At 44.4% G+C, this 24,432-nt stretch overlaps 2 protein-coding genes and 1 pseudogene across 5 annotated transcripts in view; 1 reads left to right on the top strand and 2 right to left on the bottom strand.

Annotated features, from left to right (window-relative positions):
• Nucleotides 1-17,178, top strand: part of LOC147334766 (type II inositol 3,4-bisphosphate 4-phosphatase-like) — a 34,131-nt gene extending 16,953 nt beyond the window's left edge. For 2 of the 4 annotated variants that reach the window (XM_086274855.1, XM_086274882.1), the window contains exons 19-26: nucleotides 286-497; nucleotides 614-737; nucleotides 2,096-2,222; nucleotides 2,306-2,446; nucleotides 3,106-3,203; nucleotides 3,349-3,446; nucleotides 3,782-3,936; nucleotides 4,209-7,335. In XM_086274855.1, the coding sequence (XP_086130981.1) occupies nucleotides 286-497; nucleotides 614-737; nucleotides 2,096-2,222; nucleotides 2,306-2,446; nucleotides 3,106-3,203; nucleotides 3,349-3,446; nucleotides 3,782-3,936; nucleotides 4,209-4,431 (1,178 nt within the window). In that variant the 3' untranslated portion in view covers nucleotides 4,432-7,335. Of the gene's footprint in view, nucleotides 1-285; nucleotides 498-613; nucleotides 738-2,095; nucleotides 2,223-2,305; nucleotides 2,447-3,105; nucleotides 3,204-3,348; nucleotides 3,447-3,781; nucleotides 3,937-4,208; nucleotides 7,336-16,890 lie in introns of those variants that run through there. The other 2 variants (XM_086274873.1, XM_086274865.1) reach the window with 2 other exon arrangements.
• Nucleotides 5,959-8,625, bottom strand: LOC147334767 (tripartite motif-containing protein 16-like). Its single transcript, XM_086274893.1, has one exon. It carries the CDS (start codon nucleotides 8,537-8,539, stop codon nucleotides 7,118-7,120), a length of 1,422 nt encoding a protein of 473 aa, XP_086131019.1. The 5' UTR covers nucleotides 8,540-8,625; the 3' UTR covers nucleotides 5,959-7,117.
• Nucleotides 17,179-21,406: 4,228 nt separating the features above from the next.
• On the bottom strand, nucleotides 21,407-22,328 carry LOC147334765 (uncharacterized; annotated as a pseudogene).
• Between the last annotated feature and the right edge of the window lie 2,104 nt (nucleotides 22,329-24,432).

The following is a 24,432-nucleotide window of genomic DNA, read 5'->3' as shown; positions in this document are numbered from 1 at the left end:
AGACAGTCGGAGAATACCTCCGTTTTTAAATTCCGATCAGACTTTGACAGTGAACAGGGTTTAATACATGCACAGAGCACGTTTGAATAACAATTTTTAATGCTTCACTGTTTTCTTTCTGTTTGAAAGATCACTTCATCTCACTCATCAGTGCTGCATTTCCTGTTAACTTAGATTTGCTAGTTCTTCTTCTTCTTAGATATCTCATTTTCAGATATCTGTTTTTTGTTTTCTTAAAGTAAATTTCTGATTAAAACACCAAACTTTCTCACGCTCTCCCTCCAGCCTCTCGTTCCTCCTGCTCCTCCTTCTCTGGGTGCACCTGGCAAGAGCACCTTCTCCCTCTGGTGGTCACTCTTAGGGACTGCGTGCGTGAGGCAGTGGGGAAGGCCCAGGTAGCAATGACCTTTGTGGTCCTGCAGGAGGCAGTGGATGTGACGGTCGCTCAGGGCCCTGCACACATAGCCCAGAGACGTCACGCCGTCTTCAGCCAGGCGGTGAGGATGACAGAGATTTAAAAGGGAACATGTTCTGTTTTTTTTTTTATTGGGGGGGGGAATTTTAGTGGGAGTTTGTAGTTTTCTGTATTAAAGAAACTGTGTTTGTCTTCCAGCTCTCAGCAGTAGTTTGTGGTGTCATGCTGAAGCTTTACAGAGGCCTGGAGGATCCTGACTTTCTACGGCAACTTCACACTGTAGGAGTATTGGCTCAATTTGAAAGCCTGTTGAGCACCCACGGTAAATACACACTAGTCACACAGAGTCACACTATGGAAAACAGTCATTGGTGAGACCAAATTGTTGTTACCATGTTTGAAGAACCTGTGATCTTATTGCCTTTGACATGGTTGCTTTAAAGACGGGGACCAGGTCTCATGATTGAGTGATTGATGTGTTAAAATGGCAATTGTGGAGTTATTCGGCTATCAGTCTGCAATTAATGTATTTTTCGGTCCATAAGGTGAATTAAGCAAAACAAAACAGTCAGATGAGTCAAACTTTATTCAACTCATTCTTCTTGCTTCCTCCACTTCCTTACCATTGATTCATTAATGTTGAATTCTCTCGCAGCTGCTCTATTCCCATGTTGTTGCAGTATATTAATGACTAACCTTGTATTGTGGATGGATTATCTCAGTTGTTCTCCTGACTGAAGTTTGATCCATTTACAGCATCCTGCCATGCAATTGCATTTGTCCCTGACCATCAGGAACCCTCGCGTTAAGGGTTAAGGGGAAAAAGTTGGCGTTCATCCTCCAGCTTCACTGTGCTAATGTTATGCTAACATAGCTGTGTCGCTAGCGATCATGTAGCACATCATTATATTCCAGCTAGCCAAACCTCAGTAACCCGACAAACCTCACTGCTGTTTAGTTTTCTGTCTTCATGTCTTCTGAATGTTAAACTTAATTGTTACACCTGTTAAAGCTGCAACGCTGATCATTTTATTAAAGATGAAAGAATTTAGATAATTTTTAACTCTCAGTGATGCTGCAGTGTTCGTTTGACTTTGGGACCTGAAGCAGACGGAGTTTTGGACCCAGATTTCTCCGCGAGGCTCCTGACTATGGTAGCCATAATGCTCCGATAAAGCCACGTACCACATAAAATCGGTTCGAGCTCAGTAAGCACAACCAAAATTCATACATAAGGCGCACTGTCGATCTTTGAGAAAATTAAAGGATTTTAAGTGTGCCTTATAGTCTGAAAAATATGGTACGTACAATCTGTTTGTGATGATACAGTGATTAACTGTGATTAATCTGGGAAAATTCCACAGATTTATTTGGGAAAGTACCCAAAAAACAAAGAGTTGTCAACCAGTTCATTCGAGTTTCTTGTTGCAAAATGTGTTGCAAATAAGTTATTGGTGCAGACTGACTGAGACTGATGGCAGTGTGTTGGCCGTCTGTCTGTGATTTGGAAATCTTCGCCACTCTGTCTGAGAGTGATTGCAGTAAGGTGTGTGTCAGGCCTTCACTGAAAGTGAAAGTTTTAGTGCAATCACGGGGCAGCCACTCTCAAGGAAGCTGCTGTCCTTTATTTTAGTGTGACACATGCAGTGCTTACACATTTAAGGTGTGTTTGTGTGTCAGGTGATGAGATTGGGATGCTGGAAGACATGGAAGTGGGCGTGGCTGACCTAAAGAGAGTAGCGTTCACCATCACCGAGGCCAAAACGGAACAACCAGACGACCTGCTGCCGACACTCAGTGGAACATGGTGGGAATACACACACAGACACACACATCTATACACGCAGTGAGTGTGCAGCTTCCTCACTTTGTGCGTTCATCTCCAACTAGGGGCAGTTTTATTGTTGAAGTGCCGTTGCCCCCGGAGACCTTCAGCTCACTTCCACAGGAACTGAAAGATGGACTGTTGATTCGAGTCGATCCTGTTCTGTTTAACATTGGAATCAACCAGCATCAGAGTTACGCTGAGAGGTAAACAAACTGCTTTTCACTCTTTAATGAGCAAAATTAAAACTCTTGTGAACATCAATATATTTTTCTACCTCTGAATAAAATTGCTGGAAGTAGAGGTCTTATAGGAAAAAAATATTAATGTGTCTGCTGTTGGTGCACATCTTCATCGACAGCTTAATCTTCATTAGAGATTATTAATCAGATGACTTTAAGCTGCATCTCAAGCTGCACATTCGTCTTTTAGGATTCGACTAGCTTTAGTTACTTTGTCCTTCTCTGTAGGCGCTTAGCTCATCCTCCATTTGAAACAAGCAGCCCTTTTAAGGCACACCTTTTTAAAAGTCCACTCTTTTCTGATTGGCCGGCATCTGGAATGCTTCAAATTAAAAGCCCAAATAAGAACCCAGAGGAGTTTCAAGATGTTGTAGTTGAATTTTGTGAGAAAATCTGCAGGTAGAGATCAGGTTTAGGTAGAGAAAAGGCTTTGAAAACAACATTTACTGTTCATACCTGGCTTTTGACATTTCCCTCATTATTTGAAACTTTAGCCAACTATTATTATGAACATTAAACATTATAATATCACAACAACAAAAAATAGAAGGTTGCTTCCTGTAAGCTGCGAAATTTCTCTCCATTTTTGGTAAAAATACTCAGAAGCTGATGTTTGTTTTCAGGTTTGGTGACTGTTCGTTGCAGGAGAGAATAAACCAGCAGAGCTGTGAGCGTCTCAAAGCTTATTGTAACACACTGAGGGACAGACTGCCGGACATGGGTAAGGCTTTTTTATCACTACTGCGGTTTCTTCCTGTTAAAGGGTGCTTTCCTTCCCACTCTTGCTAATTGCTTGCTCACAGAGGGTTGTCTGATCGCTAACAGTGAAACAATGACTGAACTGAACTTCCTTCTTCTTCTGTCAGCTGGTATCCAGTCGCTGGCAGACTTGTTGTCTTCTCTGGAACGCAGCATTGAGGCCAAGAAGAGGAAGAACGTGGAGGTTCTGTGGATCGCTGCTAAGGTAAGCACCTGAAACAGACTTACTCATGTAAGATTTTTAAGACCTGACTCTGTGGGGATCACCTGGTGGGAACCACCGGGAAATATCCCAGTGCTCCCGATGGGGACTCCTTTACTCCATGTAACCAGTTTAGAAACACTAATTAACCTCACAAGCAATAATATGCTTGTACAGGCGAAGAACGTCCAAGCCCCACAGAAAGGGCTCAGCTGACTGTCAATGTTGAACTTACTCAAGGGGCATTTACACTAGGACCTCTGCTACAACACTTCACATAATATTAATGTGTTTTCTCTGCTTTGGGCCTTTGAACAAAGTGTTTTTGTCACGTGCAGGTGTGTCGTAAGGTGAACGGTGTGCGGCTGACGAGCTGTAAGAGTGCGAAGGACCGCACTGCGATGTCGGTGACGCTGGAGCAGTGCGCCTTACTGCGGGAGCGACACACACTCAGCCAGCAGCACTTCAGCATCGCACTGGACTGGATGAGAAGGTGTGTTTTTGTTTCTCCTGAAAAACACAACAATCCTCTTCCTCTTGCCTTCCTTTATTTCTGTTTGTTCGCCTCGTTTGTTTTTCCTGTTTCCCCGTTTTGTTCTCCACTTATTGTAAATGTTGCAAAACTTTTTCAGTTTAATCTTTTTCTCTCTTTGTTCTTTTACTTCATGCCATCAATTCCCTCTCTTTCTCTTCACATCTCTTCCTTCTCTGCCCCCCCTGGCTTTCATTCACACTTGCACACAAACACCCCTGCTCATCCTCCAGATCTCGTCTGTCCTGGGGGCAGATGCTTGGCTGTTACACCCAGTCAGGGTTCCCTGTCTCTGGGTTAGATCCAGGGGAGACTCCCTCAGAACTCCCACAGTGTTTGGCCCCCAAAGCCCCCAGACGGCACCTTTACCCAGTGGCCTTTCTCCTGGTGACCTCTCACCTCCTGGTTCTTTGGCTCATCCTCAGCCTCGTTATACTGCTGGCAAAATACCAGTAGAGCAGCACAGACTGGGAACACTGGGAAGTGGACTGCATCACTATCACTCTTACTATTTTCTGTCAGGTTTGTTCAGACGAAGCGTGTTCATGAGATTTAATTCAGCTTAAGGAGACGAGAGGCGGCTTTCTTTATTTTTCTCTTTCATTTGTTGGAAAGTTTTATTCACAAGAATGATACCAAAGACTAAAACAATATGTCAGTCAGTAAGTATCCTCTAATGTAAATCTGGACGTGTTTTAGAGTTTGGGGGGGTATTTACATTTTTAGGGAAATGTTCTTGCTTATTTATAGCTGTATATGTGTATATATACAGTCATAGGAACCATATGTCTACAAAAAAAAGAGTAAATTAGATTCACTTTAATAAAATATAAAGTTACAAATCTTGATAAAGTAAAATTTTTAGATGGTGCTCAAGTGTTCACTCAATAATGTCCACCCCACTCTTCTTCCCTGTCGCACATCATTTCTCTGCTATGCTGCTCATTCTGTTTAGAGACCAACAGAGGAACAAGTTTGAATGAAAAGCAGACGGTTATTTGTTATGGCTTTGAAATCTGAAATTTGATTTTATTATTACCAGACCACAGTTTGTGACTGACACAAGGTTGATAATGCTTTTTTTTTTAACCCTTCAATTTATAGCGAGGATTAGGATACAATTAATTTGTAGCACAAACATTTACTCTAGTACTTTACTGAAGTGCAAAGACATGAACAGTCTGTAATTTTAATGGAGAGAGGCAGCATAACAACCACAACATAAAAGTTATAAATTAATTTTCATGTCACGGAGTGAAACAAGTGTTTGAGAACATGCAAAACAGGACTTCCTACTTGGTGGCGAAACCCTTGTTGGCAAGTTCAGCAGTAAGATGTTTGTACTCCTCTTTACAGAAATGCTCTAAATACTTCAGGTTTCTTGGCTGCCACTTGGCAACTCAGAGATTTAACATGCTAACTGAGGCCTGTAGAGTCAGAGATGTAGCTCTCTGTTTTTTGGATGGTCTGACATTGCTGTGAATTTACTGAAACATTCACTGCTGGGAAGATTGTGGCATTGTGCTTTCATTCAGCACAAACACGAATGTTCGTGAGCAGCACACTGCCAAAGCTTCTGCTTTTATAGAGGTGATCATACTTGCTGATGATCAGTTACTGTAATCTAATGAGTACTTTATATTTTGATCCTAAAACCTTAGTATACATACTTGAGTAAGATTTATTCAGCACAACTAATCATAGTTAAGATCTATGTGTGAACTTATTTTGCAAAACAATAATTTAATAGAAATTTCTGTTGTGCAACAATGTAACACATTGTAATACGTCTGTCTTTACTAATCAAATATTGTGATGCCCTGCGGGTCCTCCTCACTCTATTTAAAAAGTCCTGTAAACCCCCTGCGGGTGGTAAGTGTTAGTAAAAAACGAATGCATAAAAATACACAGAATGCAATGAATAAAGTGCCTGACACATATCATCGCCATATTTTAGGCTCATACACCTCATTTTAAACCCTTTTATTTGTGTGTGTTTTCAGTCATAATAAATTCATTAAAATTATTCATATTAAAAATGATTATTATTTCTTGGCCTTTCATTGTTTTATGTAACTGCACAGCACAGGTGGAGGATGAAGTTCATGACTCATTAAATCACAACAGACGCATGATGGGAAATACAGCAGGCTAAAATAAAGCAGAATCATCCTTTAACATGAAGTCGTCTGTATCCTATAGTTCACTCTGACATCATGTGATGTTTACATGGAATAAACTTTTAGATTCACGTCATTCAATTTGGTTTAAAGTCAAAACAGTTTTTATTTATATAACACCAAATCAGAACAGTCACTTCAAGACTTCAACATTCACACAATCAGTGTGTATGACTCAGGATATGAGCTGTGAATAATCAAGTAATGACGAGAGACGATCACAGTGAACAACAAAATCTAAAAATAAATGTGAATGTAATTCTAAATGTTTTTTTTGTTTGTTTTACAAAATGAGAACAAATTCTGTGCATGAATTAATGAATCTGCTGGTTTTTCTATTACGGTCCATGAATAAATTGAATTGAATTTAAAAAATATACATTAGCCAAAATATTCCTGAAACATTTCGAGAAGAGAGAAGTTCACATATGTATGCGGTTTCATTCAGTGTAGCTGAAAAAAAAACTCACCATGAGCTTGGGGAGTCTTAATGGTTAGAGACACTGGAAGTAGAGCCATCCAGACAAAGTCAATCATTATCTAAATGAAACATGATAAGACATCAAAGTAGCGCACATGAAGTGTGACTGACAGATGATCTCTGTGCAGAGAAGTAGCACGACACAGAGTTCACAGCAACAACAATGGAGACCGAAGAAACTGGAAACTAAATCACACATTTTAACCAATTGTCCCTCAATGACTTTTGTTTATTGCAGTTTAATAAAGTCTGCAGTGACTTTGTAGTCTAAAAGGCAAAGTCCAGCATAGAGCAGCTGAGTGAATGTGGTCTGGACTCTGTGGAGGAGAGTCATGGTTTCAGAGACGCTGTAGAAAGACAGAATACCTGCTCTGTGATCCAGGTACACTCCTACTCTGGAGGACTGAGGACCTGAGACAGGAGTTGAGAGATTCTTGAAGTGAAAATCATAGCTATGTGTGTCACAACGTAATGCCCAAGATTAGTCATTTCCTCCATAAACACATTCATCTGAGTACCATGCTCTCCCAATATCCTTGTATGCCACTGCTACACAAACTCCTCTCCCTGTCCACTCCACCTCCCAGTAACAACGCCCAGTCAAACTCTCTTTACTCATTACCTGATAATAGAAAGTGAATCTGTCTGGGTGATTAGAATAGGACTGCTTTTGTCTTTTTACTGTTGCTTTTCTGTTCCCCTCAGATAATACCAGATGCATATTTGCTGTGTTTGGATCCAGTGTGATTTCACGTGAATATTGTAAGAATCCAGCTCTGGTCTTTGGCTCTGGTGGTGACAGTAAAACATCCACTTCAGTGACTGTCAGTGAGATGTTTGTCCATTCCTCTCTCAGAATTTCCTGTAGTTTATCTCTGGTCTCTGACACAGCTGCTGTCACATCCTCAAAGTAGCTCAGAGGACGAATATTGATGCTGGATGAGTGTGTAGACTCACTGAGTGCTGACAGTGAGGGGTAGTTGTGTAGAAACTGGTTGTGATCCTCTGTGTGTGAGAGCTGCTCCAGCTCGCCGTCTTTCCTCTTCAGCTCAGCGATCTCCTGCTCCAGCTTCTCCTGAAGCTCTTTGACTCGACTCACTTCAGTTTCCTGCTGGGATCTGACCTGCTGCTTCACATCAGAGCTTCTTTTCTGGAGGAGACGGATCAGCTCAGTGAACATCTTCTCACTGTCCTCCACTGCTTTATCAGCAGAGCCATTGATGGCCTCCACCTCCTGTTGAAGCAGCTTCACATCTTTCTCTCGCTCCTGGATTCTCTGCTGGATGTTTAGTCGTCTCACCTCGAGCTCCTTCTGCTTCTCAGTCCTTTCTGCTGCAGCTGGGACTGTTTCATGGCCTTTATGTTCATCCATCAAGCAGAGATAACAGATACTCTGCTGATCAGTACGACAGAAAATCTTCATCACCTCATCATGACGAGAGCAGATGTTCTCCTGGGTCTTTCTGTAAGGGTCAACAAGTTTGTGTTTCTTTAACGGAGCTGCATCATAGTGAGGTTGGAGGTGTTTCTCACAGTAGGAGATCAGACAGACTAAACAGGACTTGATGGCTTTCAGCTTCCTCCCAGTACAGACATCACAGGCCACATCTTCAGGTCCAGCATAGCAGTGATCAGCTGGAGCAGCTTGGAGTCCAGTCTTCTTCAGCTGCTCCACTAAAGCTGCTAACATGGTACTCTTGACCAGTACAGGCCTCGTTGTGAATTGCCCCATGCACTGAGGGCAGCTGTGGATTCCCTTCCTGTCCTGTTCATCAAAGTGTGTTTTAATACAGTTCCTGCAGTAGCTGTGTCCACAGGGAATAGTCACTGGATCCTTCAGTAGATCCAAACAGATGGAACAAGAGAATTTCTCTGAATCCAGCTCAACTCCTTTCTGCTCCATTTCTCCTCTCAGCAACACTCGATATTTTAATAAGAAAGAAGCTGTCAGACAGGTTGTTTCATTTAGACTACAGAACAGGGTGCAGTTTGAACTTTAGCAGCATTTATGACTTTACATTTTTATTATCATCAGTTTGAACTTTGCTGGAATGTTTTACCACTCCTTCAAATTGTAAAAGACTGATGCTTGGTCATATGATCTGCTCCTATGGACCTATTTGTGATTGCCAACCAGTCAAATTGCAGTTCATATCCCTGACTATTATAAGATATTCTGTATTGCTAAAAGTATTCTTTTCATCCTTCCAAATCAATGAATTTGGGTGTTCCAATCACTTCCAGGCGTTTAAAATTGAGCACTTAGCCAGGCAAACTGCTTCTGGAAACATTCATGAGAAATGAGTGCCCCTCTGGAGCTCAGTTAATTCCAGCTGAGTACATGTGTTTGGCCAGCTCATCCCATGCTGTCACATATCCTGTACTACTGAAAAATTCTTGAACTATACATTTTTTTTTCCTTTTTTTTTTTTTTGGATTGGTGTGAACACCACGGACCCACAGCATTCAGTCACTGTTCAGTCATTTATTCACAGCCCTACACCACACACACCCACTGCCAGACTGAGGTCAGGGCCATATCCGGTTGCACCTACAGCAGTCACACATGCTCCACCCAGGTGTTACTGTGAATGATAACATCATCCAGGAAGGTGGCAGCCTGTGCACTGTGTGCCCCCCTACCTGGTCCATGTGACGCTGACGAAAGTGTCAGGGGCTCCAAACAAGCTGAAAGGAGGGCCATCTTTTCCCTGGACTGGTGACTGGGAATGGTAGGCATCAAACCGTGACACTTTGTTCACCTTGCGGTAGTCGACACAGAACCGTATATACCCATCCTTTTCACTACCAGAACTATGGGGCTACACCAGGGGTAGGCAACCTTTCTGATGATGGGTGCCATCTAAAATTTCCTCAGCAGTCAATGTGCCATATGATTGCATTAGCAATACATTTAATAACGCTCTATATTAACAGTTACACACTACATAGAACCACTTTATAGAATTATATTTGTTCACAGATGTTGGCAGCTATCAGCAAATAGTTATCAGCTATTTTGAAACAAAAAATACACTTTTTATCCATAACAAGAACAGCAAATGAACTGTGCAACAGAAAATGCAAATGCTAATTATGGTCTCCTCACAACAATTATAAGAAAAATAAACTGGGCCAATATGGCATGTTTGTTAATACAGAGACACACATGTTAATGTGATCTCTGGTCTTCCACTCAGAGACACAGGTCTCCGAGTGTCCAGCATTCAGGCGGCTACCTGAGGACATTCTTCGTGTCAGAGAAAATCTGCTCACACATAGGGATGGGTATCATTTAGCTTTTATCAGATACCAGTACCAAACCAGTACGTTTGAAATGGTGCCGGTGCTTAAAGAATGGAGAACACACACTTTGTCCAAAAACCTCTCATGTTTAGCTGTTTTTTTGTAAAAAGATAACAATGTTAGCCTTTTCTGCAGCTATAGGGCATATATGGTATCACTCTTGGCTGGAAGCAGTGCTTAAACAATGGAAAAAACACAAACTTTGTCCAAAAACCTCTCATGTTTAGCCTTTTCCCACTTTTTCTTTGGTCATTTTAGCTTTTTTGGCCAGGGTGAAGGGAGTATCTGCCATCAAACAAGAAGACCGCTGCATGTAACTACGACGGTGTTTGCTAGTTCACCTTACATGCGTTAATTTAATAACGTGGTTAGCCTACTCAACGTAAATGACACACGAACAACATTAAGCTACTCACCCAGAGAAGAACGGCTGCACTGGCAGGGCTAGGGGCCAGGACTCTCCTCTTCGGGGAAGTTGCTAACTCCGGGTCCGGTAACAGGCACCACACCCGCAGTAGATGTGCTCGATGTGAGGTCTCGCAGCAAGCTATCAAATACGGTGCATTTCTCGGCTTTTAACAAAACGCTATGCGTCACCAGGTGTTTCATCAGATTCGAGGTGTTACCTCCTTTGCACAGTATTACAGTATCAGCTTGAATCACTTGTTGCAGGCAGCTGAGTTTGCATCTTTTGAAGTACAGCCAGACTTTTGACCGCTTCACCTTGGGAATTTTTAATCTGTAGCTCTGCTCTAAAAGAACGTACGTACCTGGACCTGCCTACTACGCTTGCAAAGGTAAAACGATTGGCTAGAATTCAAAGTGTAGGACATCTCAGGGAATAAAAGCACAGAAATAAAGCACCGAAATGTGCGCTGCTTTTTGGTCTGGTTACTACCGTTTATGTCATACCATAATACCGGTACCCATCCCTACTCACACAGATATGTAGAGCCAAATACTGTCAATAAGGCCTCTGCAATGTTCTGAAGACAGTTAAACTTGTCAGGTAGTGATGTCCAGCAGGTGAAAATGCAGCTCCATGAACACACACAGCTATAGATTCCAGCTGTGTTCATAGTTCTGCAAATTTTGACCCCCACAGCGTTGAGGTTTTCACTTCAATCAGCTGCATTTCGATTTCGCATTAATTGGCATTAACTCAGCCAGTTAATGTGAGACAAATCCAGCTGCTCATTAAAGCTTTCTGGTTTGATCAGAAAAGAAAACATTGGTCCATACGCCTGAAAGTCCTGAAAACGCATTGTGAATTCTGTAAGTTATTTTTAGCCAATTACAAGTTGAATCTGCTAGTTGGGGTTGTTAGCTAAGATACCGTCATTAAGAAGCAGCACAACTAATGTGTGTACGCGAGCTAATTTGCGATGTGCACCGCTGGCCCGGCCATTTATTTTTTTAATACACCTTCTCAGATTAATTCACTGCGTGTCGTGCCCAGGGCTGGACTAGGACAAAAAACATTGGCTAGAGACCGGCCCACCAGGTATTATAGGGAAAGCCATAAAGCCTTTGAATGAAAACAAACGCTGTTGTGACAGTGATGTGCACTGTCTTGTTGGTATATGTAGGATTTCTTTGCATTTTACATCAGATAAAAACTTTCATTATAAGATTCAGATAATTATTTATTAAAAGCGAGACATTTTAAATGAGAATAAAAAAGACAAGCATTTCTTTGTGCCCCCCTCTCCCTGTTAATGACCTACCTGGCCCCCTGGCAACACTTTGCTAGACCCGCCCTTACACAGTTACCAGCTGTCAGCCACATAGAAAAGGATCCTGGTGTTATTTGTCTCTCAGAAACAGTTCATAACTTCCCTTCACTCATTCATGTGACCTAAAAGGTAAACCTGTTTCTCCATCACCTGTTCAGCTCTGATGATTCAGTAAGGACATCTCCTGGTTTCATCTTCATGTTTCCATCTCACCACATATCCAAACCGACATCATGACCAGCAGCTTTACAGCTGTGGCTCCAGTAAACATCAGCTGATACTAGAAATTAATATTAAATAAATTCTAACAACAGCTGATCAAGCTTAAACGTGCTGCTGTTGTTTAGCACGACCTCCGCTGGTTTCCTCTTTCTGGCGCAAAGTGGACGATAAACAAACAAGAGAGACAGGACTTGCGTCAGAAAACCCGATCAGCTGATCATTGATCAGTTTCATGATTGAAGTAGCAACAGGAGAGGGAGGGGGGGAGAATGAGAGAAGAAGAAACAGCTGCAGCTCAAAGACAGAATAACTCCAGCTTTGTCTTTTTCCATTCTAGCTGAAGTCCGGGACAAACTGTTCCTTTTCAGCTCAATACCAAACGCGTAATCTTTTCTCTTAATACAGGACGATTTCTTTTTTTACGGGATGGTTGGCAACTCTACTAACTAACCTTATGAATAAAATAAAGTTCACTATCAGTAACATCAAAGCACCCACCCAGCTGTAGAAACTCCGTCATGCTAGCTAGCACGCAGTAAGAGTTATTGTAACTGACTGTAAAAAGTCAACACAACAAAAATAAACTCCACCTAAACTTGGTTCATATCTGACCCAGATAGACTGCAGGTCATAACTTCTTACCTGAAGTTCAGTTCACCTGACACTCTCGGACCAGCGGCCGCCTCGGGTCTCTCCTCCTCCTGCCTCCCTCATCCACCTGCTAGCCTTTGTGGAAGCTCTGCCATAGCCACCACCAAACAACTGACTTAATTTTACACATCGGCCATCATCTGGCCAATCCACCACCTTTCATTGTTTATACCGTTAAGGGAAGAAAAAAAAATCATCGTCCCATAAAAACCAAAAATCACCACCAGCACCACCTATGGTGGTGCTATCAGTTAACCCTTTGCGTGCCACAGCTGGCACGCGTGCCCAGGGTTGCTGACCCCTGGGCTGCACCAATCACTGTGCAACTATTCTAGTACCCCCATTTTCAGCATCTTGGCCAATTCCTTCTGAAAAATTTAACGTTTATACTCAGGTAATCTGTAGGGCGATGAACGCACCATCATGCCAGGCTGCATCTTAAAATGAGTGACGAATGGTCGGGCGGGGAGAACCTATCTGCAAAACGCTGTTTCAATGCAACAACACCCTCTGGGCCTGTGTGAAATGGTTATCACACTGAAGGGTGGAATTTGGCACCTCCAGCCTCAACTCATCTCTCTCCTTCACCAGGCTCATTGGAGAATGGGTTTTTAGCCTCTCTCCGTGCATTATGGAGGTTGAGGTCATATACCTGTGTGGCTCCTCCCCTATCCGACCATACAACCTCATAGTTGCCAAAAACCCCCCCCCAAAAAAAACCTCATAGTCGGCATCGCCCATCTGTCATGTGACCACGGAAGGCCAGCTAACAGCTAATGGCGGCCCAGCTAATGAGCTGCCGGGAAATCATTTTCCAAGCGGCTCTTAGGCACCAAAAACTGGGTGTTCGTCCTCTGTGTCACGACTCACGAGCCCCAGCAATGCGGAACACCTGTGCCACCTTAGTCAGCGGACACTCCTGCCTCAGGTGTCCTGGCAGTCCACACTTCAGGCAATTCTGCTCCAGTGTCTGTGCTGCTGTCCATGGCTCAGGAAAGGTTCGGGTTGCTTCTGGGTCCTTGGCAGGCAGAGTGGAGACAAACGGGTTAGTTGGCCACCAGGTTGGCGTCCGCTTGACCATAGTGGGCCCAGGAAGCTTCTTTCTTGACACAGGTACAGCTGACAAACCCAGAACCGCTGGCAGTGATCCTCCAGGGAGAGGCCCAAGTAATTGAGCTCCACATGGCTGATGTCCTCAAAACTGCCCCGTAACAGGTGACAGGCTCAAAGCCGCCATCTGAGCCTCTCCTGACAGCAGTAGCAGCAACCATGGTGCCCATTCCGTGGCAGGCCACTGGCATGCCTCTGCTGTGGCCCAGAAGGTTTCCAGAAATGACTGCGGGACCAGCACAATCTGAACTCATTTAGGCAGCTTTCTTGTAATTTCTGTAAAGTCTTCAGGAATAGTTCTCCAGGCTACTTGAAGGACATTCAAAGCTCTTCTTTGGATGTTGGCTTTTGTTCTATTCTCTGTCTGGGTTATTCCAAATTGGATTTGAGGTCCATGACTGATAAGTGTGTTGATTTATCCAGATTTGGTTTTACTGCACTGGTAGTGTGTTTGGGATCAATGTCATTCTGAAAAATGAAGGAGTTGCCAATCAGATGCTTTGCTGATGGTATCGCAGGGTGCAGTGAATCGAAATCTGATGGTACTTTTCGTATTTCCAGCAATTTTGCTGTGGAAACTCGTTGTTGTACTTACACACTCTCACAAGATCAGTAAGGTCTGCCAAGAAAAGTTTTTTAACAATTTTATTTTTAAGCTATTTTATTATTTTATGTATTTATTTTTCTTAACTCAGACATGATCAGTATTAGGGCTGGGCCATATCATACCGTTCATGGTAATACCGGTATAATGTTGGGCAACGGTAAGAAAATCAAATATCGCAATAGAATATGGGTAAAACATGCTTGCGCAGTGCCTTTGTTTTCATACGCACATGGCGGAAAAAGCATGGCGGAGACAGAGAATGAGAAGGGTGAAAGCAGATCGTTGAATGAAACAGATGAACCAGAATTGGTTTGTAAAAATGGTGCAACTTCAGTGGTGTGGAACTGGTTTAGCTTTCATCCATCGGATAAACAAACCACTATTTTTGGTAGAGCATGCTAGCGGGCCGTCGTTATTACCATGTTGTTTGGAAAATACGGCACACTTAAAATCAATCCTTTGATTTTTCTGAAAATCAACAGTGCCCCTTATAATCCTGTGTGCCTTATGTATGAATTCTGGTTGTGTTTACTGACCTCGAAACGATGTTATGTTGTACACGGGGCTCAACTTTGCTAAGCTACAAACCCGCACCGCTTGATGGATTGTCGGAGCATTACGGCTATCGTAGGCAGGAGCCTCGCGGAGTGATACGTACTGTGTTTCAACATACTATTTCCGTATTGTGTGTGTATAACCTCTGTTTAAGTTTTGTGGATATTATACATGGTTATGCTGAGGATATGTCGGACAATTTCCACTGGAAATGCCTTTTGGTTAAACTGTCAGATAGGATTTGCATTTGCACTGTTAAAGTTTTATATAACTTTAATGCACATAAAAAAACAGCTGCTTGTTCAAGTGAAAATACATTGATGGGTTGTTTTGTTTTGTTTTTTGCACTAATAAAGTTGTGGGGTTGTAAAGTATTTTGTCTAGTGTCAATTATATCGTCAGTTATATCATTATCACAAATTTTCAAATGTATATCGTGATAAATATTTTTGGTCATATCGCCCTGCTCTAATCAGTATATACCCTTCACACTCCCTCTTCAGCCTTCAGAGAGGATGTACCGGAGCGTTCAGGCTCGCTCCACTACACTGTTGCACAGCTTCATTCAACAGGTTGTCAGAAGGCTGAACTCTGTTTATGACCATTCCCCATCAGCCCCCTACCCCCGATTGTCTCTCACACAAGTTGGATTCAAATCTTTAATGCTGCCGACTGTCTTTGGCACAGTTATTTCCACCTCTCTCATACCTGCTGCTCTTGGCCGCTTACACTTCTATCCTTGTACATTTTACACAAAAAACCAAGAATGTCTTTGAGTACAAGGTGTGAACCTCGTTATGAATCAGAATCAGAATAGTTTAATAATCCCTGAGTAAATAATGAGGTTACAGTTGTTTCAAGATCGATGAGGAAAGTGGTGAAAGTCTCCTAAATCTCTTTTATGTCTAACATCACATGAATAGAAGTGGTTCTTCATGTGGTCCAGTGTCTTTGTTTCTATTCTCTCCTGAAAATGTATTCATGGTTGAGTGATTATTTACTTTTCTAATTTGTATTGTATTTGTATTCTTCTTATCTGTCAGCGATTTACATTTTATTTTATTTTTCCTCTTGATTTTGAATCTTTTAAATAAGCGGCACTAAACAAAACTGCCACTGGTTTTAGATATTTATGAAAAATGCTAATCTTAAACCATTGTATGTCCATGCCTCAATGTTAATTTGTGTATTTGTGTCTATTTCTGCCCTGCTCTGTATGCTGCAAAATGCTGCAGCAAGAGTACTGACAGGAACTAGAAAGAGAGAGCATATTTCTCCTGTTTTGGCTTCCCTTCATTGGCTTCCTGTTAAATCCAGAATTGAATTCAAAATCCTGCTCCTCATATACAAGGTCTTAAATAATCAGGCCCCATCTTATCTTAATGACCTTGTAGTACCATATCACCCTATTAGAGCACTTCGTTCTCGCACTGCAGGCCTACTTGTTGTTCCTAGAGTATTTAAAAGTAGAATGGGAGGGAGAGCCTTCAGTTTTCAGGCCCCTCTTCTGTGGAACCAGCTCCCAGTTTGGATTCGGGAGACAGACACTATCTCTACTTTTAAGATTAGGCTTAAAACTTTCCGCTTTGGTGAAGCATATAGTTAGGGCTGGACCAGGTGACCCTGAATCTTCTCTTAGTTATGCTGCAATAGGCATAGGCTGCCAAGGGATTCCCATGATGCATTGAGTTTTTCCTTTCCAATCACCTTTCTCACTCACGTGAGAACTAATAAACCTCTCTTCACTGAATTATACCTGCTATTAACCTCTGTCTCTCTTCCACTGCATGTCTTTATCCTGTTTTCCTTCTCTCAACCCAACCGGTCGCAGCAGATGGCTCTGCCCCTCCCTGAGCCTGGTTCTGACGGAGGTTTCTTCCTGTTAAAAGGGAGTTTTTCCTTCCCACTGTCGCCAAAGTGCTTGCTCATAGGGGGTCATATGATTGTTGGGTTTTGCTCTGTATCTATTATTATAGGATATACTGTACAATATAGAGCGCCTTGAGGCGACTGTTGTTGTGATTTGGCGCTATATAAATAAAATTGAATTGAATTGAATGTATGCAGGGATGGCTGCAGGATGGAGAACGTGGAGAAAAACATTGGCAGCAGGAAGTTCGCCTTCAGCAGCGTCCAGCTTCTCACCTTCCCCAAACTCTACAGACCTCCAGATGGCAGCTATGGATAAGAATGCATAAAATGTATCTATGTACATATGTGTGTATAATTTCTTTTATCATTAATTTGTTTTATAATGTGATGACAGTGTTATTTTTATTTCTGTGTTCATAAAAATGTTGATTGTGGCTGTAGAAATTTGAATGACAAACATTTTCCTACAATAAACACTTACACACTCGACTTATTTCTGTCTAATATTAAATTAAACCAAATGGGTAATGATTTATGCAGCAGCACAAGTCATCGTAGTCTGGCGCTACAAAAACACATGAATCTGCTAAATTGTCCCTACTTTTTCATTTACCCCGATACAATCCTGTAAACTGAAAACATTTAATATTGATTAGTGCCAAAGTTTAGTATCTGATCAAATGTGAAAAAAAAAATTACTAAAATCATCCCTGCTTTTGATAACTTATATCATTGATCAGAATACAACACTGGTGTTAAAGTAAATCATCTTGTATACTCCAATTTGGACATTTAAGTCAGGAGAGTTTGTTGTACACAAAGTTTAGCCATGGAAACATGCTGGGACCAATATTTTTGTAGCTTTATATCTTTGTACACGCACATCCATGTAATCACTGCTTTCACTTCCACTAGTATGCAGTTAATTCTCTATCATAATGTTGAATCCATCCAGTTAAATTGCTTATCCATTTCAGTGTTGTGTGGAAAATGGAGTCTATCCTGGCTGTCATAGGGCCAACAATGGGCTGTTTCAGTGGTTACTGTCTTGAGTTTCAGAATGGCATGCAAAGCACAAGTAGTCATCTTCAGTTTTGAAAAGAGGGGAAGTGAAATGCTGCCTGGCAGGTTTGGTTGGTGTAAAGTGATCATATATTTTGTTGTTTTATGAATTTAAAGTTGCCTTAAGTATTCCCACGCACTTTTTAAGGCTTGGTTAAGCTTTTGTTGTGAGGAAGAAACATTTTTTTTCTCCAGTAAACAAAAAGGGGTAAAACATTTTGGAAATGGGAAGTAAGTCACACATGCTGTTTTGGTTTTCCCACATTAGTTTAACCTCTTGGGACCTAGTGTCCACATATTGTCTCGCCTCTGTCAGTGCGCCCCAGGGTGGCTGTGGCTACAATGTAGCTTGCCATCACCAGTGTGTGAATGGGTGGATGACTGGATATGTAAAGCGCTTTGGGGTCCTTAGGGACTAGTAAAGCGCTATATAAATACAGGCCATTTACCATATGTAGACATTGTGGAGGTATGTAATAACGACAGGAGGGGTCTCAGTGTCTCACTCCAACTTTATTAACTGACTCTCAGAACTTCACATGTAGTAAGCGCCAAAATCTCCACCCCAGCACTTCCGTTCAACTTGGGTGTGAGTGGACTATTCAGTCCAGGATCCTGGGCCTAAGCAAACGACCCGAACGACTGAACCTGGGAGGGAGAGAACAGGAAGAGGAAGGTCCATTCTGTGAACGAGGCTGGTGAAGGCGAGCAGGAAAGGCAGGAGGAGGCTCAAACGCCGGTGGTCTGGGGGTAGTCCTGGGGGGAAAACCAGAGTCTGTCAACCCCATCAAAGGAGGGCGGCCACGGCGAGGGGCCTGGGCCGGCAGGACATTACTGTCCGGAAGAACATGTGCAGGTTTAAGTCTATCAACACACACAGTCTCCCTTCGACCCCCAAAATCCAAAACAAAATGTTTCTGGCCCGGTTCAATAACCCTGAATGGGCCGTCATACAGCGGCCGCAGCGGTGTCCTGTGGGCATCATGCCTGACAAAAACAAACTTAGCAGTCTCTAAAGTCTTTGGAACAAAAGTGTCAGGCACGCAGTGGTGCACCAGACCAGGAACCCGAAGCGAGTGCAAAAGCGGGTTGAGAGATAGCACCGATGGATCGAAGCAGGGAGGAGGATTTTCGGGCAAGAATTCTCCAAGCACGCGGAGGGGCTAGCCAAACACTAGCTCAGCTGGGGAAGCGCCGAGATCCTCCTTAACCGCAGAGCGCAGCCCAAGCAAAACCCACGGGAGGCAGTCAACCCAATTGCCATCCTTTAAGGAGGCGCGAAAAGCAGCCTTAAGCGACCGGTGGAACCGTTCACACATCCCATTAGCTTGCGGGTTGTATGCGGTCGTGCGGTGGACTTTAGCCCCCAGTCCATCGGCCATGGCCGACCAAAGCTCTGAAATGAACTGGGGGCCTCTGTCTGACGTAATTTCCGCGGATGGGCCGAAACGCGAGACCCAGGTTGACAAAAACGCCTTGGCCACCACTGCTGCAGTAGTGGACGCCAGGGGGACCGCCTCCGGCCACCTGGTGGTCCGGTCAACAACAGTCAAAAGGTGCGTAAAACCTTGTGACTGCGGCAGAGGACCCACCAGATCGACATGCACATGATCGAAACGTTTGCCGGGTATGAAGAACGGCTCCAGGGGCGCCTTGGTGTGTTTATGAACCTTCGCACGCTGGCAGGGAATGCACGCCGACGCCCATTCCCTAACAGATTTGCGAAGGCCTGGCCAAACAAATTTAGAGCTGACCAGTTTAACAGAGGCCCGGACCCCCAAATGAGAGAGAGCATGTACCGAGTCAAAAACTTGACAACGCCAGGAAGCGGGAACCACTGGGCGGGGGCGGCCGGTGGAAACGTCACAGATGAGGAGGGGACCACCGTCCTGCACGGGTCTGTCCTCTAGTATGAGGCCCGTCTGGGTGGATTTAAGCGCGAGGATGTCCGGGTCACCGCTCTGATCGGCAGCCATGGCGGAGTAGTCTATACCGAGAAAGAAGGGAGAAACCAGCGCACGGGACAAACAGTCAGCCACATGATTGGATTTACCAGCCACGTGCCGAATGTCCGTGGTAAACTCAGAAATGGCTGCCAACTGGCGCTGCTGGCGTGCACTCCATGGATCAGAAACCTTGGACATGGCAAACGTCAAGGGTTTGTGGTCCACGTATGCGGTAAAGTGACGACCCTCGAGAAAAAACCGGAAATGACGAGTCGCCAGGTGGAGCGCCAGTAGCTCTCTGTCAAAAACGCTGTAATTGTGTTCGCTGTCATGCAGCGTACGGCTGAAAAAGGCGAGCGGTTGCCAGACACCCGAGATTCACTGTTCCAGCACCGCACCTACCGCTATGTCCGACACATCGGTGGTCAACGCAATCGGCGCTGAGGGGGATGGGTGGGCCAGAGGGGCAGCATTAGCTAACGTTGACTTAGCATCAGAAAACGCTTGGATGCTTTCCGGAAACCAGTCAACGGAGTCATTAGCTTTCTTACCTTTTAACTCCCCATAAAGGGGCTTCAGCAGATGTGCCGCTCTGGGGAGAAAACGGTTGTAAAAATTCACCATCCCCAAAAATTCCTGCAGTGCCTTAACATTCGTGGGACGCGGAAATTCCGAAACAGCTCAGACTTTGTCAGGCAACGGAACCGCGCCCTCTGCGGAAATACGGTGCCCAAGGAAATCGAGAATGGGCAACCCAAACTGGCATTTAGACGGATTAATAATCAGCCCATGCTCCGCCAAACGCTGAAAAACCTGACGCAGATGGAACATGTGCTGCTCCTTCGAGCTGCTGGCCACCAGTATATCATCAAGATATACAAAAACAAAGGGCAGCCCGCGCAAGACTGAGTCCATCAACCGCTGGAAAGTTTGGGCGGCACCTTTCAGGCCAAACGGCATGCGCAGAAACTCGAAAAGGCCGAAAGGTGTAATTACGGCGGTTTTGGGGACATCCTCCGCGCGCACGGGAACCTGGTGATATCCCCGTACCAAATCGATCTTCGAAAAAACCGAGGTCCCCGCAAGATGGGCGGAAAAATCTTGGATGTGGGGAATGGGATAACGATCGTTCTCTGTGACATTATTAAGACGGCGGAAATCCCCACAAGGTCGCCACCGACCATCAGATTTAGGCACCACGTGTAACGGGGAAGCCCAGGCACTATTCGAACGCTGCACGATGCCCAGACGCTCCATGGTGGCAAATTCTTCCCGAGCGACAGCCAGTTTGGCAGGGTCGAGGCGGCGCGCGCGAACACCGGGGGCCCTACTGTAGTTATATAATGCTCCACCCCATGCTTCATCACCGTGCTCGAGAAAGTGGGGACAGTGAGTGAGGGAAACTCAGAAAGCAAACACTGAAAAACGTCACCCGACTATACTGAGTTAGCATGCACCAAGGGCTGAGCACCCCGAGTCAAACAGGGTAATGAGGAAAATGACACAGCATCAATTAAACGTCTGTTAGCAACATCAACCAGCAGTCCGTGAGCACAAAGAAAATCAGCGCCTATTATAGGCACAGAGCTAGCAGCAACAACAAAGTTCCACTGAAATTCACGGTCGTGAAAGCAGTCACCAACCTTTCACCGAAGGTTTTGATGGGAGAGCCATTAGCCGCTGTTAGCAATGGCCCGCAGCCCTCAGCTAGCCTGTCCGAGCCAGCTGGGGGAAGAAGGCTCTTCTGTGAGCCGGAGTCCACCAGGAAACGCCTCCCCGAGCGTGAGTCCTCTAAGAAAAGCAGCCTTTCCTTGTTGCCAGCGGTCGCGGCTGCTACAGAGCGCTGACATGCCCGTTTCCCTGGGTCTGGAAACTGCAAGGCGGAAGACAGCGCCGTGCCTTCGCTCCAAAACGCTGGTGATAAAAACAAAGCCCCTTTCCGCCGTGCCACCGTGCAGCGATTCCGGCCACCGTGGACGAGTCGGAGGGCCCCTGGAGCATCGGTGAGGGGGCGGGGGAAAACGCTGGTGAGTCCTGAACAATCGCCTGGACGCCGAAAGTCCTGGTAGCCAGGAGGATGCGATCCGCCTCTTCCGCAAGGGAGCGGTAATCCTTCGTGGCCAATAGCGGGGAATTGGCAAGGCCAGCGCGCACTGGAGCCGGCAGCTGTCAGAGAAAGAGGTGGGTGAAAAGAAATCCTCTGTCATCCACGCCCAGCAAGGACAGCATGCTCTCCATGAGCTCGAGAGCGGTGCCGTCGCCCAGGCCCGCGAGGGAAAGGAGTTTCTCGGCCCGCTCAGCATCAGAGAGGGAGTAACGCCGCAGCAGCAGCGCCTTGAGGGCGGCGTACTTGCCTTGGGCTGGGGGGTCCCGGAGGAGAGTCATCACGCGGCGGGTTGACAGCGGGTCAAGTGAGGCCACCACATGGTGGTATTTAGTATCGTCGGCTGAAACTCCACGAAGAGCAAACTGAGCTTCTACGTGCACGAACCATGAAGGAGGATTGTGAAGCCAAAAATCCGGCAATTTAAGCGCCACAGCAAACGCAGCCATCGGTGGAGGTGAAGGTCCGGCAGCAGCCGATGCTTCCAGGCCGGAGCTGGCTTCGTTGTCGTGCCTTAGCATGTTCGCTACAGGGGTCACCAATGTGGAGGTATGTAATAACGACAGGAGAGGTCTCAGTGTCTCATTCCAACTTTATTAACTGACTCTCAGAACTTCACATGTAGTAAGCGCCAAAATCTCCACCCCAGCACTTCCCTTCAACTTGGGTGTGAGTGGAGCCACCTGGTGGTCCGCCACAACATGACAATTTGGGTTGCCTAGACTACAGTATTAAATTTTGCTCTACAAGAGCCTGGTCCACTTACAAGGATATTATTCTGCTTAGGGATGGGTACCAGTGTCCGGTGCCATGATGGCACCGGTTCTGACATAAACGGTAGTAACCAGACCGAAAAGCAGCGCACATTTCAGTGCTTTATTTCGGTGCTTTATTTCGGTGCTTTTTTTTCCTGAGCTGTGATACACTTCTAGCCAATCATTTTACGTTTCCGAGGATAGTAGGCGGGTCCAGGTACGTACGTTCTTTTAGAGCAGAGCTACAGATTAAAAATGTCCAAGGCGAAGCGGTCAAAAATCTGGCTGTACTTCACAGCAAAATATGCAAACTCAGCAGCCTGCAACAAGTGCTTTAAGCTGATACTGTGATACTGTCAAAGGAGGTAACACCTCAAATCCGATGAAACACCTGGCAAAGCATAGCGTTTTTTTTTTAAAAGCCAAGAAATGCGCTGTATTTGATAGCTTGCTGCCAGACCTCACACCGTGCACATCTACTGCGGGTGTGGTGCCTGTTATCAGACCCGGAGTTAGCAACATCCCCAAAAACACGAAGAATAGAGTCCTGGCCCCTAGCCCTGCCAGTGTAGCAGAAATGATGAGGATGATGATGGCAGCAGCAGCCGTTCTTCTCTGCGTGAGTAGCTTAATGTTGTTCGTGTGTAATTTACGTTGAGTAGGCTAACCACGTTATTACATTAATGCAGGTAAGGTGAACTAGCAAACATCATCATAGCTACATGCGGCTGTCTTCTTGTTTGATGGCAGATGCTCCCTTCACCCTGGCCAAAAAGGCTAAAATGACCAAAGAAAAAGAGGGAAACGGCTAAACATGAGAGGTTTTTGGATAAAGTTTGTGTTTTTTTCCATTGTTTAAGCACTGCTTCCAGCCAAGAGTGATACCATATATGCCCTATAGCTGCAGAAAAGGTTAACATTGTTATCTTTTTACAAAAACCAGCTGAACATGAGAGGTTTTTGGACCAATTTTGTGTTCTCCATTCTTTAAGCACCGGTTTGAGCACCAGCACCGTTTCAAAAGTACCGTTTTGGCACCGGTATTGGATAAAACCTAAATGATACCCATCCCTAATTCTGCTACTGTTCTACTGAAATTTAAAACAAATGTTCCAATATGTGGATATCAGGCCATTGTGGAGCAAAATGAGGTAAAAAGATGATTATTTGTTTTTACATTCATCAGAGCCCAATCACCCAAATAGCAAAGAGAAATTAAAAATGCATGCCATGAAAAAGTTCGGGTCTTAGGAGGTTAACTTCACTAGAGGACTAAAATGTAGAAAGTGGCAAACTCTTGGTGTCTATTATTATGGGTGGTTTTGAATCAATTTGAATCGTGTGTGTGTGTATATATATATTAGGGGTGCAACGATACACAAAATTCACGGTTCGGTTCGGTTCGATACTTTGGTGTCACGGTTCGATATTTTTTTCGATACAAAAAAAAATGTTCATGCCTTTTTAATTTGTCATTTATTAAATTTTCACGGCACATTCTGCACCACATCTCTGTGCGTTCATCATTTGTTTGAAGCCAGCTCACCTCCTGCAACTACTTTTCCGAGAATACGTGCTTCTTTTGTGGTTCGGACTCCTTCTGACATTTCTTTGGAGGTGGAGGAACACCAAAGTAATTGCTTAAAGGAGCTTCTTCGACATCTTTAAGAGTTCTAAACAAATGTCTGTCCTCCTGAAAATCTTATGTACGCAAACACGCGTTGCAACTTCTTATCTTGTGCGCGTTTTTTATTTTGACAGCGAATGCGCACCTGCGGACCACTTATGTGCAGCCCTGGTTATTTAGCTCGTCATTTTGCAGCCACAGAAATTCTTTTGTCCATGAAACCATAAAGCTGCACTTTCTTTT

The sequence above is a fragment of the Aulonocara sp. 'chitande type north' Nkhata Bay genome, linkage group LG3 (genome assembly GCF_057382095.1).
Source record: "Aulonocara sp. 'chitande type north' Nkhata Bay isolate Kocher_YH1m ecotype deep benthic linkage group LG3, A_spYH_male_GT1.1, whole genome shotgun sequence".
Taxonomy (NCBI): Eukaryota; Metazoa; Chordata; class Actinopteri; order Cichliformes; family Cichlidae; genus Aulonocara; species Aulonocara sp. 'chitande type north' Nkhata Bay.
The sequence above is the reverse complement of the archived record's forward strand: the minus strand, read 5'-3'. Positions and strand labels throughout refer to the sequence as shown.

Bases quoted from the DNA above. Each gene is read 5' to 3' on its own strand.
- LOC147334767 (XM_086274893.1), bottom strand. From the start codon at position 8,539: ATGGAGCAGAAAGGAGTTGAGCTGGATTCAGAGAAATTCTCTTGTTCC.